Source organism: Sinocyclocheilus grahami, unplaced genomic scaffold, assembly GCF_001515645.1.
Source record: "Sinocyclocheilus grahami isolate Dianchi unplaced genomic scaffold, SAMN03320097.WGS_v1.1 scaffold557.1, whole genome shotgun sequence".
In the NCBI taxonomy this organism is placed as follows: Eukaryota; Metazoa; Chordata; class Actinopteri; order Cypriniformes; family Cyprinidae; genus Sinocyclocheilus; species Sinocyclocheilus grahami.
The window spans coordinates 160,749-178,275 of record NW_015505736.1 but is presented as its reverse complement, the minus strand read 5'-3'; the positions used below and the strand labels follow the sequence as shown (position 1 = coordinate 178,275).

The following is a 17,527-nucleotide window of genomic DNA, read 5'->3' as shown; positions in this document are numbered from 1 at the left end:
CCAGGCATGCTTCCGGCTTCATCTGCAAGTGTCCACCAGGATTTTCAGGTATCTGCAAACTCACAGCCCCATTCATATTTTTTGTACACGTTTATTTACCAAATATGAAACTGTTTTCAATTTAGGATCAAGACTAATTTCTGTTTTTTCAGAGGTTTGTGTTAGTGCCACTCATGTATCTCAGGACATTTTCTTATACAACCGTTTTTGAAAGAAATAGTTAAAGAAGGGTTTAAAAAATCCAGGACTGTCTAAAGAAGATCAACAGATCACTGTAAAGGCTCTAAAGTCTTTAAAAATCAATAACCGATGGACAACTGAGTCAAAATCTGTTTTTAATGCCTGGTTAAATTCTTGGCAAAATGTTGCCTATAATGAGCATATAATAAGCATCATCAGGTTGTTGCAACTGTAAATCAGAACTGTCTTGGGATTCTGTTCGGTTTGCATAATCAAAACCAAATCTTCCATTATACAATACATCTTTCAACACAAATTCACTCTACTGGTTCCTAGACTAAACTACTAAAATATAACTGCAAAATTACTTTAAATTTTTAGATTAAACAAAAGTGTCTGTCTTTCTGAACATCAGGTTACCAGCTCAGGACATGACTCAGAGGCGGAGGCTATAATTGGGCTTCGCCATTGTAAGATGCTCAGGTTGAATTAAGCTAATCCCCCGGAAGCTGGCTTTGATGGGGGCCTAGTGTTGCAGTCCACAGTTTTTCTTGAAGGAAGGAATGTACACTGACGGCTGTCTGTTAGGATGGTCTATTGCCATCAAAAAGCAATGAGAATGGTAGACGTCTAATGCCATGGAAGTTGTAGTTTGGATTTGGAGTGTTCTGTTGCTCATTTCAGGTAAATTTTCACTTCTTTTAAGATTTCACTTTGGTTGTATGATCAATCTCAGTGTGAATTCAGTGGTGAAATAAGCTGTGTTGTGGGGAACATTTTATTAGGCTAGTGAAAAGTCTTTCTGGTTAAACATACAATGAGCTTGCAATGACTTTAGGTCATCACTGTAACTGTGTTCACGGTTTCCATGTGATGCATTATACACAGCTCCTTAATGTTTTATCCAGGCATTTTAAACTCATTCAGTAACTAAATTCTCATTCAATGAAAATTTTAGGCACTTTTTGTAAGAATAAGAAAACTCAGCTGGCAGTCACACTGGCATGAAGTTGCATGAGTGTTATGCAACCAGCTTTGCATATTTGTTGTCCTGAGGGATTATTGACTAAAACGTGCCAATGTTATCCCTGGCATGAGCTACTCTTAGTTACAGACACAAAATTGGCACAAAAAGCAGCAAATAGTTTTAAGGATAAACTCTTATAAAAACAATAAGAACTTGTTTTTTAATTGCAGCGAGAAAAGTTCATTCTTGGGTAACAATCTTTGTTAAACATTTATTTGTAAGGAATTAAATTCCACTCTGGGCTCTCCTCTTTCAGGTGCCTTGTGCGAGCAAAATAGCACTGCTTGTACCACCAACCCGTGTCATAATGGAGCCATATGCAAGGACTTCCTGGGCAGCTACAAGTGCATCTGCCTGTCTGAAAGCCAAGATGGAATTCTCTATGGTGGCCGCAATTGTAGTGAGCCCCTGGTGGGTTGCGAGGGTCACGAGTGCCAGAACGGGGCGGCCTGCATGCCCTTCCTGAGCGAAGGTGTACATGGCTACAGTTGCATCTGTCAGCCGGGCTACACCGGCTCTTACTGCCAGACACCCACCGTATTCTCCTTCGAGACAACTGGAGGATTCCTGCACCTGCAGACCCCGCTGCTGGGTGCAGAAACATACTTCAATATCACGCTAAGCTTTCGCACGGTGCTGAAGAACACATTGCTCTTTCAGAGGGGCAGCGAAGGGGTCACACTCAGCCTGGAGCTGCAGGAGACACACCTGCTTCTTGATCTTAGGAGTGACCCTCAGCCAAACGCAACCAGCTGGACTCTGACACTGCCTCAGGATGTATCTGATGGCGAATGGCACACGGTAGAGGCCGTGCTTGGAGTGGGTACCCTGCTGCTACAACTACTGGAGCCATGCCAGGATGGAGATAACTGCAGTGCAACAGCCCAACTAGAGACCGGTGCCCTTGAGCTGGAGTCAGCCCTGCAAAGCACCATTGTTGGAAGATCAGATGAGGGAGGGGGCTCTGGCTCATTCATAGGCTGCATGAGGGACTTGTTTGTGGACTCACAGCTGATGGTACCAGAGGACTGGTTGAGCAGCTCAGTGGTGAATGTCGAGCAAGGCTGCAGCCATCATGACCGATGCCTTTCTGGTCCATGCGAGAACCTTGGAAAGTGTGTTAACCTTTGGCTAGGTTACCAGTGCTTGTGTCTGCGACCATATGTGGGTCAAAACTGTGCTGAGGGTAAGAGTACCAGGGACTGACCTCCCATATAACATGTCTACACTGGAAATATCCACTGTGGTGTTGTGAATGGCCTGTCTATTTTAGCACAATAGAGATACGCCGTAGATGCTTCTACTGTAGACACATTGATAGCCTTGCAATAAATGTAGAAGATCACAGGATAAACCTTGGGAGATGCTTTATGTTTCCTCTAAGGGTCCAAGTTGCGAGAATAGTTCTAGAAACCCTTTAAGAGTTGTATGTCTTCTCTTTCTCATACAGAGTACGTTACTGCTAGATTTGGCCAGGAAGACTCCGCAAGCTATGCCGTCTTCACCATCACCGACCAACTGGAATCAGATACGCTCTATCTGTCCATGTTCTTGCGTACAAGGAAGGAGTCTGGTCTTTTGGTACTGCTTGCCAACAGCACCACTGAGTACTTGAAGATGTGGCTGGAAAAGGGAAAACTCATGGTGCAAGTCAACAACTTGAAGACTTTAATGGGTAAAACTGTGGTTAATAATGGTGAGATCCATTTTGTCGGCATCACCATTAAGGAGGGTATGATGACTCTGCAGGAGTCAGATCATGAATTCAGAAGAATGGATGTTCAACCTGTTTCCCTTCAGTTTGAGGATGTGGTCTATGTTGGCGGACTGCTTGATGGGCATGAGACATCTGCCTTTGGTGGTTATTTTAAAGGGTGCTTACAAGACTTGCAGCTCAATGAGAGGAAGCTAGAATTTTTCCCACTTGATGCTTCTGTGATGTCATACAGACCTGACCGCATGGTTGATGTTACCCCAGGCTGCACCAGTGATGACTCTTGCTCTGTAAGTTACAATGTTTCATTAGACCTCAAAGTGTCAAGAGCTCTCAAATGAAATAGGACAATGGTTAGGTTACACCAGATCATGCAGATATATGAACATAACCTACTTATCTCAATTGGCTTTTATCCTCCTTGGCCTAGATTAAGGTTTACATCTATGACTTTGGTCATGTTAATCAAGAAACTAATCCCAAACACTGGGCAGATTCAAAAGATTTTTTTGATCCAATTTAATTCACTAATCCAATAAATGAATAATCAGTTCATGTATGTCCCTGAGTATTCAACACCTTATAATTCATCATGTATAAATTGATGTGTTGACTCTAGAAATATTATCATATGATAGTATTTGTAAACATATGGTTCCCTGAAATATGTGTGGTTAGCTGCCTTTTGTTAGCAACTAGTAGTGTAGTTAACTACAATGTTTAAAAGGTAGTTTGACAGTAGTTTTAACCAGTGGGGAAAAGCTTTCCAAGCTACAAGCTATTTTTGATTCCAAACACTTTATCTTACTACTTCTAAATCTTTTCTTATGGTTAATAAAATAAATAATATTTAAAAAAATTAAATGGATCATTTAATTGACAGTTTTGTGTGTCATGTTTGTCTTTCCATTCCAGAAAAATCCTTGCCAGAATGGTGGAATTTGCTTCTCTCTATGGGATGACTTCAGATGCAACTGCCCTCCAAGCACAAAAGGGCAGCACTGTGAGGAGGTGAGATGGTGCGAACTCACCCCCTGCCCACCACAAGCAACATGCCGGACCCTCAAACAGGGCTATGAATGTGAGTATTTTAGAACATCTGAAATCAGAAGTATAAAACACAGTAGTCAAAAATAATTAAATATTGGTTTGAATACTAAGTCAAAATTAATGGTTATATAATATAAAATGCAGTATTTTGGATTAATAATCTTCCAGATTTAAATTGTAGACTAGGCTCAGGAAAGAGATTTGTTAAGAGCATCTAGCAGACTTTAACTTTAAGATTGCATCTAGCAGACTTTAAGATTGTTTTGCGAATAAATCCTTATACCTAAAGTGTTACATAAACTATGTCTGCTTTTATTTTATGTAGGCATTTCAAATGTGACTTTTCAAGACAATACCACTCTTGTATACCATGGGAATGGGTTGATCTCCCGCCACCTGGCCAGCATTGTTTTCAGTATCCGAACACGTAAACGCAATGCAGCAGTGTTACATGCAGAGAGTGGGTCTGACTTTGTTACGGTATCCATTCAAGATGGCTTTCTGGTGCTAGAGCTTCTTAGTGGACCTTCTTCTTCATCATCTTTGTCACCGGTAACCCTGCACAGCCCAAGACCAGTAGCTGATGGAGAGTGGCATGTAGTAGAACTGTCAATGGCCAGTCCTTGGGCTAACTACTCCCAGTGGATCATGGTCCCTCTTGATGAAAAGGACGAGCCTACTATATCTGACGGCATGACCGGAAATCTAGACTTCCTTCGAGAAAGTGTTGATATCCTTCTAGGAGGACTTGGCCCAAAGTCTGGCTGGAATCTGATTGGTTGTCTGAGTAATGTTGAGATTGGTGGTATTGTGCTTCCGTATTATGGTCCTGCCGAGGTGAGATTCCCGCGTACACAGGAAGAGAAGTTCAATAAGTTATCGGAAGAACCTGTCCAAACTGGCTGTGTTGGTGAGGTGGTGTGTGAACCCAACCCCTGCCTGCATGGGGGAATCTGTGACGATCGCTTCAACCTTTTCCAATGCTTCTGTCTACCTGGCTGGGGCGGTGATCACTGCGAACTGAATACAAACACCTGTGCCTCCAACCCCTGTCAACATGGACACTGTAGTGTGCAGGACCTTTCATACAGCTGCATGTGTGAGAGTGGCTACACCGGCACCAACTGTGAGGTGAAGGTGGACGTATGTGCCAGTCACGAGTGTGTTAATGGTGGGACCTGCTTGCGTGGCTTCAACAGCTATTCCTGCCTCTGTCCCGACAGGTTTACTGGGCCGTATTGCAAGTGAGTCTATTCTAATTTTTGTCATGGAGTTGACTTGTTCATTACTACTATTGGTCTTTACTAACTTGGGTTAGGGGATTTGTGCAAACCCCTAAATTAGGGTTCTTCAAATCTGACCTGGAAGGCCAGTGGCCTGCACTTTAGCTCAAACCCTAATCAAACTGGCGGTAATTTATAAGGCCTTCATTAGCTTGCTCAATGGGCTGGACAACTTCGGTTGGCCTGCAGAGTTTAGCTCCAACCCTAATCAAACATACCTGAACAAGCTAATCATTGTCTTCAATATCACTAGAAAGCTACAGGCAGGTGTGTTTGATTTGGTTTTCGAGCTAAACTCTGCAGGACAGTGGCCCTCCAGGACTGAAGTTGCCCAACCATGCTCTACAGGGTAGTGGCCCTCCAGTGCCAGATTTGTGGAATCCTGTCCTAACCCTAAGTATTAAACATTGGCTTGTGACTGGTTCCATCTTTACCCTGTTGTGATAGAAACATAAGTGATCCCTCAAAGTGTGCAGTTGCTTATCAAAGCGCTTGGACTTGGTGGGTGGGCGATTAAACAGTTAAAAAGAATCCGTAGGCTTACCTTAAAAGAGGAACCCGAGGCATATCTAGGGACCAAAATATCTTTGAGAAATGAAGGTGAGCTCTTCTGCCTAGTAAGCTACCACCGAAACCACCGTAGCATTGTGGTGGTGAATTTGGCCAAGAAAGCACTGCTTTCTTCAATGTAAGAATCTATTTAACTGAGCTGGTTTATGAGTTACCGTCTAACTTTAGCAGATTTTGTGGAGGCTGTGTGCATCCAAAAATCTGATTTAAGGCTTCTACACCAAGGCAATTCACAGATATGTCTGCAAGGAATAGTGTTTGTCCCTTCTGCAAAACATTGAACCAAGTCAAAAAGAGACTTGCCTTAGATATGAAATCAACCTGGTGTTAAAAAGCCATAGCTCAAGAAGCTACTCCCTTTTCAAAGAAAAGAGAATGCAAAACAGAAATTTACTTTGTACATGGAAACAGGCCACAAACCTCACACAATGATTCCCATCAAAATAAGAAAGCAACTTGAATGAATCAAGACCCCAAAGAGACTGATTTGTTATAAAGGTAATGCAAATCATATAATTGCTTTTATGGTGTTGTTTATGCTAGCGTGGCTGCAGAGATGTGCCTGTTGCCATACGTGTCATTTGAAAGCAGTAATGGTAATACTAGTCTCTGTTGAGAGTACCCATCCTCCAGTGGTTGTGTTAGGCCTTCAGGGTGGCATCTAAGGCAAGTCTGCAGCCATTTATCTCATAAACATGTTTTGTTGCCAGACTGCTTCATAGCACTCCTTTGAAACTGCCTTGCAGGCAGCCGGGAGACATAATAGATCTATCTTTTCCCCACTGCAGAGTTAGAGAGATCTTTGGTGTAAAGTTTTGCTGTTAAAAAAAAGAATGACACTTGCTGTTTGTTTGTGTCTTTCCTGTTCCCTCTGTCTCACAACAGCACTCAGATTGAAGAGGCTCCGTGGTACGTAGTTGTCAGGAGCATGTAAGTGCCGTTTTACTATTGACTTGTTTTTAGATTTATCCTCTTTTTTTATATATCCTTCCTTTATTTGTTCTCCCCTTCCTTCCTTCCTTGTACTTCCTTTTTTACTATCGACCCCCCTTTTCTTGCCATCCTTGCTTTCCTCATTTCCTTCCTTCATTCACTTTATTTCTTTCTTCCTTTATCCTTCCTACTTTCATTTCCTTTTGATCTTTCTACCCCTTCTTTCTTGCCTTGCCTTTCTTCCCTCCTTACTACTTATTTCCTTCATACTATCCCTTGTTTCTTGCCTCTTTCCCTGCTTCATACCTTCCCTCCATTATTTCTTTCTTCCTGCTTTCCATTCTCTCTATATTTTCATCCTTGCATTACTTCCTAATTTTTTCTGTCTGTATTCCTTCATTCTTGCATTTCTGTTTTTCCTTCTCTTTTTTGACTTCTCCCTACCTTCCGTCCTTTTTCCTTCCTTCCTTCCTCCTTCCTATTCTTCTATTTCTCTCCATTTTTCTTTTTTCTTTCCTTCTCCCTTCTTTTCTCCCTCCCTATCCTTTCTCTGCATAATTTCCTTTTTAATTCCTTTTTATCCTCTCAGTTTCTTCTTTTCTCCCTTGATATCCTTTACTTTCTCTCCATATTTTTTCTTTCTTATTGACTTGTTTTTAGATTTATCCTCTTTTTTTATATATCCTTCCTTTATTTGTTCTCCCCTTCCTTCCTTCCTTGTACTTCCTTTTTTACTATCGACCCCCCTTTTCTTGCCATCCTTGCTTTCCTCATTTCCTTCCTTCATTCACTTTATTTCTTTCTTCCTTTATCCTTCCTACTTTCATTTCCTTTTGATCTTTCTACCCCTTCTTTCTTGCCTTGCCTTTCTTCCCTCCTTACTACTTATTTCCTTCATACGATCCCTTGTTTCTTGCCTCTTTCCCTGCTTCATACCTTCCCTCCATTATTTCTTTCTTCCTGCTTTCCATTCTCTCTATATTTTCATCCTTGCATTACTTCCTAATTTTTTCTGTCTGTATTCCTTCATTCTTACATTTCTGTTTTTCCTTCTCTTACAGCTTTCTTTTATTCTTTCTTTCTTTCTTTCTCCCTTGCTGTCCTTTACTTTCTATCCACACCTTTCTTTTATTCTTTCTTTCTTTCTCCCTTGCTGTCCTTTACTTTGCATATCTGTCTTTTCTTTCTTTTTCTTTCTTTTATTCTTTCTTTCTCCCTTGTTGTCCTTTACTTTCTCTCCACAGCTTTCTTTTATTCTTTCTTTCTTTCTTTCTCCCTTGCTCTCCTTTACTTTCTCTCCACACCTTTCTTTTTTCATCTTTCTTTCTTTCTTTCTTTCTTTCTTCTCCCTTGCTATCCTTTATGTTCTCTCCATATATTTTTCCTTTTTATTCCTTCCTACTTCCTTCCTTCATTCCTTTCTTTTTTTCTTACTTTATTTCTTTCTTTTCCTAGAATCCTTTATTTCACATTGTCTCTGTAAAGTAAAAGAAAACCACAATTCAAACTCTTTATTTGTCATATCATATCTTTGTCCTATAACAATAGCAGATTCTTCATATTAGCTGTATGTTAATCCCCATATAAGGCAACGGTTTATTGTATTCTCTTTGTCTTGTGGTCAGAGGTCCATTCACATGCTAATGTCATTATTCTAATCGTGGGCTAATCCTCTTTTGTGCGGGACAAAGCAGCGGGGGGTAGTAGGTAGTAGCCCCTTACATGGCTCTCAAGAGGAGAGGATGGATTCTTCATCATCTGTTATGTTTCTTTCTTTCCCCTCATCCTCCCCATCCCCAGACCGCCCAAGCTCCCGGTGTCCATCTGTGGTGATGAACAGCAGAACTACACATGTTTCAATGGGGGGAACTGTTCTGACACCAACATGATGTGTGACTGCCTCCCTGGGTTTTCGGGTCACTGGTGATTATTCCTTATTTATTATTATTCTTTCTTTGTTCACAAGTTCTCATATGTTAATGCATTTTCAGAGTAGTAATTATGCCATACTATTATTAACCAGTTATAGAATGTGTGGAATATTCATATTTAGAACCAAATATTAACAACAACAATAGCCGTAATATTTAAGTTAGTAATAATAAGGTTTGTTTTCACTATACATCTGTCACTTAGGTGTGAACTAGATCTTGATGAATGTAGATCCAACCCTTGCTTGAATGGTGGCTACTGCCAGAACATGGTCAACAAGTTCCAGTGTGTCTGTGTAATGACCTTCGCCGGCAAGACATGCGAAGTCGATGTAAGCGACATTTACTTTTACATGGCCGCTTTGTTTTGGCAAAACCTCTTCCAATTTCTCTCCTACGTCATTCTTCGCTTAGACGATGAACCAGAGGTAGACTGGGGTGACAACGAGTAAACAGGTCTTTGGTGGAGGCTAGGAAACAGGCTAGTGTAATTGCTTTCTACACAGGTTTATTAAGCTGGAATGGAATACCGACTCAAAAAAATGTTGCTTCAAAACTGTTATACTGTATATAAGCTTATAAATATATAAATTGAAATTTAAATGTAATCCAAGTATTTATCAATTAAGTAAATGTAGTTGTAAATATGAAATTGTTGCACAGACAGTATTATTTGTTGGTTTGGGAAAAACATGTGCAAGTGCTCCAGTATTTAGATGACATATCAGTGAAACCGCTTAGTGCTTTAAGATGACACGGTTTTTATAAATGAAACTGTCTAATCCAACGGTTCTTTTTTTACTGTACTTAATGCAGTTCAAGTCAGAATCATAGACTGATTTTCAGGGAAAACATTTTTGAGACAACTTTGTTCACTTTTTAAATGTAGCATTACATAGAGTTTGTACATTTGTAATTTAATAAACAACAATTATTAAATTCATATAGCATGATTTATACTTCTAATAATGATTATGAAATCAGGATTGGAATTAAATTGGATTATTTTATTAAATTATTGAATTGGATTTTAATACAACTAGATGTTGTGTATTGGATTAGCTTTTTTGCAGTATAGTGTAAAGGAGTCAATCCACTGAAGGCGAGCGTAGTGAGAACCCAAGTGCAGTTTATTTACAGAGTGATCCAAACACAGACTTGACTTGACTTGACTTGACTTGAACAGACATAGCATGAGCAGACTTGACACAAACAGACTAGACTCACCAACAGCGGGTTAAATACATTCAATACACGACCAACTCACAATGGGAACATGAAGGCTACTTATAGCAGACAAGGAGGGTCACATGACATGAACAAACCAATGGGGAACAAGACACATTACTAGGACTACCAATCAGAACATGACATGTACACAAGGCAGAGAGACATGAGGCAAGGGAAGCATGACACTAACATGGACCATGAAACAATTACAAAATAAAAGACATGGAAAACATGAACATGAAACAAAACACCACATTACATATAGCAAATAATTAGATTCATTTTAAATTCCATTCCATAATTCCAATTCGGCAACTAATTGAAAGCATCCTGGGAAATAAAGTGTTCTTTCAACACGTAAAACCAAAGTTTATTATATATAACAAATGTTGTTCGATTTTAAAAAGCATTATCATTAATTTCCAACCCAACCCAAAAATGACTTCTAGCACAGAATAGATTTAGCTCATTTCTGTTTAGGGAAGAATAACATTTAATGTTTCATTTCAGCTGTCATTTTTGTGTCAATTCATGATTGTCCTTTCCATTTTCAGAACTGATTTACTGATAACTCATTTTGTATCTTAAAAAAATTAACTACTCTTCTGTAATTCTTTCAATATATTTTAAACCATCAATGTCACAGTAGTTTATAGTGTTCATCTGTCTGTTAGCGTTAGATTGTGTACATTGTGTCTCTGTCTTTAGATGACTGTCTTCAAATAAAACATCCCATCCATCATCGATCTGTTGTTTGTCCTTTGTCGGTTTTGTTTAGCTGTCTCTCTTCTGTCATTACTCATCCAGAGACTGTGCCAGTGGCACATCATGCAGGTTTTGAAGAATGTTGCCACAGATTTTGATAGACAGAGCCACTAAACTAGGCACTGTAAAACCTCTGGCAGGTGTGTTGAGTCAGCAATTTGTGTGTAATCCTGACACCATAGGATGCTGAGACCACGCAAAAGTGTGTACTGTGCAAGTTTGAAACAAGTTGGGAGATTTTTTCCAGATGCAACTTACAGTATTTCAGTTGCTGTGACAGCTTTACTCAGAGTTAAGGGTTTTGGATACACTGGTGATTGCAGGGGAATCACATCGATTTGGTTTACAGTTCACGCCTATGGAATTAGATGCTACTATTTCCGTTCTTTAACCGCTTGGTTTCTTTTACTCTTATAGTTTTACAAAAGTATATTTTTATTTTATTTGAGAATAATAATCTTACTTGATGGTTACCACTTGATGGTTTAGCCAATGCTTGGCTTAAATCAGGCCCTAAAAAACCTTTTACTTAAAGGGATTGACATGCATTTAAATCAGATCATCTTAAAAGTTTTTTCTTGGCAAATATTTCAATAAATTGGCCAAATGATATGTGATTGAGTTGAATATATGATATCAGAACGCTTAACATTATTTTGACTGAATGCGCAGAAAAGCCCAGATAAGTTTAATCTCCTCAAGATGTCCTTATATTCATCTTGTGAGCAGTGTGTAAGTTAAAGAAAGCCACATCCCACTCTTTTAATCCTGTCTAACAGGATAGATGAGGATGAGAGGATCTTATCTCATGCCAAGACATGTTACACAGTGTCGATCTCTGAGCTTTGGTGTTTTCTTAAGGACCTCACTAAATCAAAATAAGATTTTGTGGCTTTTAGTTCACTTCTGCTAGTTTTGAAGCTATCTATATGCTAGGGGTGGGTGATATGACTAAAATCATATAACACATGATATGAGTAACTTTATTTCACGGTAATTATATATAACACAATTTAGTTATTTTTGCTTTAAATAAGGTCTTAATGATATCAAATTTTTTGATACCATAGAAATTTCAGAATTCTTGTCACCAGTGTCTATATATATATATATATATATATACTTATACTAGCCTAAATAAAAAAAAAAAAACATAAGCTCACTGAAGGCAAGTAAACAGTCAGCGATTAAATAATAATAAGAAACTAATTACAAGCAATAAAACTACATTAGGACAAATGTATAAAAACACTGCATATTCTTCACTGTGCAAATTACATTTTTCTTCTTATTAAAGTTACAAAGTGATTTAAACAAGAGCAGTGGGAGATTTTTTCTCTTTTGTTGTTGGATTAACATGAATGACAGACAGGAGGAATATTAGACTGCTGTCACTTTAAGAGCTGCCCGGCTCTAATGTTACACATGTGTTTTCTATCTCAGCTGTCTGCTTTCACTTAAGAACTAAATTACTGCGTTTACATAGATACTTGCAAAGATGGGCATATTGACACATACAAGTGTATATATGTGTAAATAACTCAATTCTCAATGTTCAATTCTCCCACGCACCTTTCTGACAGCGCTCAGATACAGTCTCTCAAAGAGCGCGCAAATATAGCGAAATAAGTTTTCTTTCGCTGCTTATTGCATTTCAACAACTTAAAATCACTTTTAAGCTGCACAGCAACGTCATGTGCACATCACCATCAGGGCAGTATTTTTCTGGAATAAAACAACGACGCTGTTTATATTATAGTATAATATTATATTTTGCATATTGTGGCAAAATAAATTGGTGCACAGACACCTGCGCAGGTAGCCTTAAATGAATTAGTGAATTGTTCTATTGAACCGGTGCAACCATTTGCACGAACTGATTCACTGAAATGAATCAGACTTAGCGATTGAAAGAATGTCAGTTTGCTTGGATGTAAATCTGAATGTGCAAAGTTACAAAAATAGTGAAAAATAACACCAATGCTTCTTCGAGTTCATTAAAATCGAATGACAAATCTGAACTGACACATTATCACTATAAAATGATTAAAAAAAAAGATTATTAGAGTACATTTTACAATAAAATACTATTTAAGTCTTTCTACTTAAAGTTTTACGTTTAATTCAGTGTTACTTGTTTCCTTGTAATTAAAGAAATTTACTAGCAATTTCAGAGTTAAAATTGTTTTAAAGTAAATCCAACACCATTTTTCCCAGTTTACATAAAGTTATAGTGTCACTACTCCACAACATACCTATATAGAGAGAGAGAGAGAGAGAGAGAGAGAGAGAGAGATAGATAGATAGATAGATAGATAGATAGATAGATAGATGTCAACTTGGAAAGGACAATTGCATTGTCACAAAAATTAAATGTCCCTGTAGTGTTGTATCTGATGTATCAGGTGTTATTAAAGGTTTAAAAAAGGGTATTAGCTGCAAACTGGTTCACAGGATAACTTTATATTTCATACAGTTCTATTACTATTGCAATACATTTAAAAAACTTAAAATTAGATCATTTATGCAGAGGCAAGGTGACAGGGAAGCAAGCGTAGCTCTTGAGGGCTAGTGTTTTTTTGACTGCTGAAGCATAAATATGTCTCAGTGTGAGGAATCTGTGGTTCTGCTCCACGTCTGCAGTGCAGAGAAAGTATGTGTCTTCAGAGCGACAGAATAGTGCTTGGCCAGCAGAAAGGCGCAGCAGTATTCTGTGTGAAATGCAACTCAGCAGTGCATCGCTGCAGGTCTGAGAAACGAGGGGGAAATATATCGGGAGAAGCTTATCGCAGTGACAGGGTCGTTTGTCTGCTGGAAAGTCTGGCTGTCTCTCTCTTTCCCGCTTTCTCTCACACACATAAAACATTGCCTTCAGAGCAGGTGATGAGGTCCGCTCAGAGTTTCTGTGGCCATGAGCTTCTTGCCTGTCGCTGCTGCTTCAACAGATGGAGCCGAGTGTTGGGAAGGGCTGGGTTGGATGATCTAATTTTGGTGCTGAAGATCAGTCCATCTACTCTACAGTATAAAGTGTGTGAGAAGCAGCATTTGGTGGATTCTTGAATCTTGGCACTATACAATTAATTTTATAGCACAAGTATGATGTACTAAAATAAAACTTTATATATTTTTTTAAAAATAAATCACTATTATTGATATAACTCAATTGATTTCTTCTGAAGGTTACATTGTTAAGCCAGTAGGTGGCGACAGGTGACTGTATATTTGTTTGACATGAATTGTTTGGTTAAACAATTTGTTCAAAAACATTGATTCAATCAGAAACAAAACAAGTGACTCATTGAATAAGTTAGTCAACAGACTTGTTCAAAAGTGCTGAACTATATGAGTCATTGAATCACTCTTTTGACTGCTTAGTGCAATATTCAGGAACAAACTAGTGAGTCATTGAACTATTCAGTCAACAGATCTGTTCAAAAACAGTGACTGATTCAGGAACAAAACAAAAAGTGAGTCGTTGAATCATTCATTCAACTGATTCACTTAAAATGCTGTTTTCAGGAACAAAACAAGTGACTCTCTAATTTAGTGAGTTATTGAATCATTCATTCAACTGATTTATTTATTTTTTTAAAACCTGATTCAATCAGAAACTAAATGAGTGAGTCATTAAACAGATTCTTTCAAAACACTGACATATTTAAAGTATGAGTTAACCATCAAATAATTCAGGCAACAGATTTGTTTAAAAACTGACTAATTCAGGAACCAAACAATGTGAGGCTGAGACATTGAATCACTTATTCAACTGCTTTGTTCAATATTCAGACACATTCAAGAACAAAACAGACTAATGAGTCATTGAATCATTCAGTCAACCGATTTGTTCAAAAACACTGATTGATTTCAGGAGCGAAACAATACGAGTGATTCATTAAATCATTCTTTCAACCAATCTGTTCAAAAACACTGATTGATTCAGGAACAAAACAAAAAGTGAGTCGTTGTATCATTCATTCAACAGATTCGTGAAGTGGCTCCAAATTGTCATTGAATCACTGATTCATTTAAAAACACTGATTTATTCAGGAATGAAACAATATGAGTGAGTCATTCAACAGATGGGGTCAAAACATGGACATATGTAGGAACGTATAACTGAGTCATCCAATCAACTGATTTGTTCAGAAACATTGATTCAGAATGTGAACCCTGTAAGTCTAAAATGTGCTCAGTATTAACTTGTCATTAATCTCTTGTATAGGCTAAAAAGTAGAATGTTTTTATTAGTAAAAGGCTTAATCTTAGCGTCAAGTTTGACTGTGGTGAAAATGTCAAGAGAGGTGGCAGATGGAGGAGGCAGAATGGGATGTTAGGAGCAGATGCCTGTGCCAATCAATCTAAAGAGAGTAGCTTACCTAATGAAATACTTTCCAGCCGCTGACATAGACTGAGCCAAGAGAATCTCAATGTGTGTATATGAAACGTATTACACAGCTTTATTACGTTGCCAAGCATCAAATTTATGTGTATAAATTGCAATACCATACATGTCTGCTCTTTATTTTATTTAAAATATTACTTTTACTAACTTCTCATCGCTGACTCCACCCCGTCTTCCTTTCCCCCAGCTGAGTGCAGAGAATGTGTCGTCTGACCTGTTGCTGTCCATCAGCCTGGTGTCTGTGGCTCTGTTGCTGGTTCTTTTTGGCGTGGCCACAGCTTTGGTCATCACGCTGAACCGACGGGCCACACGAGGCACTTACAGCCCCAGTCGACAAGAGAAGGAAGGCTCAAGAGTGGAGATGTGGAACATTGTGCAGCCTCCACCAATGGAGAGACTCATCTGAGCCAATCATCCAACAATCAGCCAGTCACGTTGTTTGTGGCTTGTTGGTTTTGCAAAACGATGGGAAAAGGCATATTCATTCATTGATCATGTGGTAGCTATGGTCAGCTGGATAATAGAATTATAAATGATCATTTTGGTTGGACAATCTCCCATTTATAACATAATGTGATGAACACCTATTATTGGTATATACCTCCGAAGAGCTTTAGGACTCATTGACTGGTAAATTGTGAAGCATTCTTAATAATAGGTGCGTCAAGACAATGCTGCTCAACAATCACAGCTAATCAGAAGATATTTAATAGAGTTCGGGCCAATGTGATTTCAGTGGTTTATCACGGCTACTTGCAAGAAATGGAATAGTGTTGCATCGCGCCTGGTCAGGACTTGTTAAGGTCATATATTTACGTGTTCATGCTGCCAGTGAACTATAAAAGTAACATGCAGAAAAAAAACTACTCATGCACACACATTTTCACGAGATATTGCCGTTTCCGATTCCTGTATAGTTTTACTGTGCGCATGCGTAAAAGTTTCTCCTACGTGTGTCAAATGTTGTCACTTTAGTTCTGTAATAAAAATACTTGAATTCGTTAAGTAAATTTTATTTTCATCAACATCAACACTTGAACTGATAGCATAGAAACACAAACGTGGATTTGTTATAATGTGATGCGGTTGTTCTGTAAAGAAAATTGATTTGTGTCGATATTAAAAACAATAGTTTTACTGATCACCTGTTTACCTATATATTTTACAAAAGATTTATACTTTAAAAGGGGTCATATGATGCGATTTCAATTTTTCCTTTCTCTTTGGAGTGTTACAAGCTCTTGGTGCATAAAGAAGATCTGTAAAGTTGCAAAGACTAAAGTCTCAAATCCAAAGAGATATTCTTTATAAAAGTTCAGAGTCAACCACGCCTACCTAAAACGGCTCGTTCTAACACGCCCCCACATGTCTACGTTACTATGTGGGAAGATTTGCATAACGCCGCCCAAATGTTCACAAGAAAGAAGGAGTAACTTTTATTCTCGCTGTAGTATTGTTGTTGCCACCATGTCGTGAAGGCGCTGTGTGTTTCATTGTGAAAGCAAAACTACTTTGTTTGGCCTTCCAAAAGAGGACGATATCTGCTTCGTCATGCCTGGAGCTGATCCGTGCTGGTCGCTGAGGAAATACATCAATTTCGCACTGTGGATCGCTGGATCGGCTTTCACCGTGGATGAAGCGAAGTCCAGCCCGGGGTCGTCACACGTGGTTGCCGCAAGCCTGCCCACCGTCGCTTACTCTAGCCGGCCTCTGCTCACTCTAGGCCTCTACTCACTCAAGCCCGCCGTGTGTGATGCTGTGTTTCATTGTGAAAGCGAAACTACTTTGTTTGGTCTTCCAAAAGAGGACACAACTAGAAATCAGTGGTTAAGTTGTATTTATAGCACTGTTCCAGAACAGTTCAACCCAAATATTCAGATGTGTGCAGCGCATTTTATGGAGAACTGTTTCCTGATCCTGGGAGAGTAGACTACAATGCCAGCTGTTCTGACTCACGGACTGTAAGTAAGTTTTTTATATTTAAAGAATTTGCCACTGATGATTCAAACGCGAGTTTTGAGCAGTGTAGAGTAGCATTTGTAGTTTGTCATGCATCCTGTCAATCATATATCTATAAACAAGTTATTAGGCAAAAAAAAAAAAATACTGATTTTCTACTATTATTTACTATCATACAGTATTTCAGGTTTCGGTTTGAGTACCAATATTATGTGATTTGGAAACCATAATTAAAAACTCTAAACTAAATACTATAGTACCAGTAATACATATAAGCCTAAAATTACCTAAACCTAAAATTAGCATCATGTGCATTAAGGTGTAGCAATATTTACCATTATTATTATGGATTCAAAACGTTGATCAACAGAAAGTTGATTGATTTTAAAGTGACTTCAAAGTGAGCTGTGGTTCATACGTCGCTACACTATTGACAGTGGACCTTTTTTGCCCACAAAATTTCGCTAATCTGACCACACCTTT

At 38.6% G+C, this 17,527-nt stretch overlaps 1 protein-coding gene across 1 annotated transcript; it reads left to right on the top strand.

Annotated features, from left to right (window-relative positions):
- Positions 1 to 717: 717 nt before the first annotated feature.
- LOC107556180 (protein crumbs homolog 1-like) lies at positions 718 to 15,977 on the top strand. Its single transcript, XM_016239231.1, has 9 exons — positions 718 to 864; positions 1,464 to 2,393; positions 2,658 to 3,211; positions 3,837 to 4,002; positions 4,297 to 5,215; positions 6,710 to 6,754; positions 8,558 to 8,680; positions 8,894 to 9,020; positions 15,273 to 15,977. Exons 1-9 carry the CDS (start codon positions 819 to 821, stop codon positions 15,489 to 15,491), a joined length of 3,129 nt encoding a protein of 1,042 aa, XP_016094717.1. The 5' UTR covers positions 718 to 818; the 3' UTR covers positions 15,492 to 15,977.
- Positions 15,978 to 17,527: the final 1,550 nt, after the last annotated feature.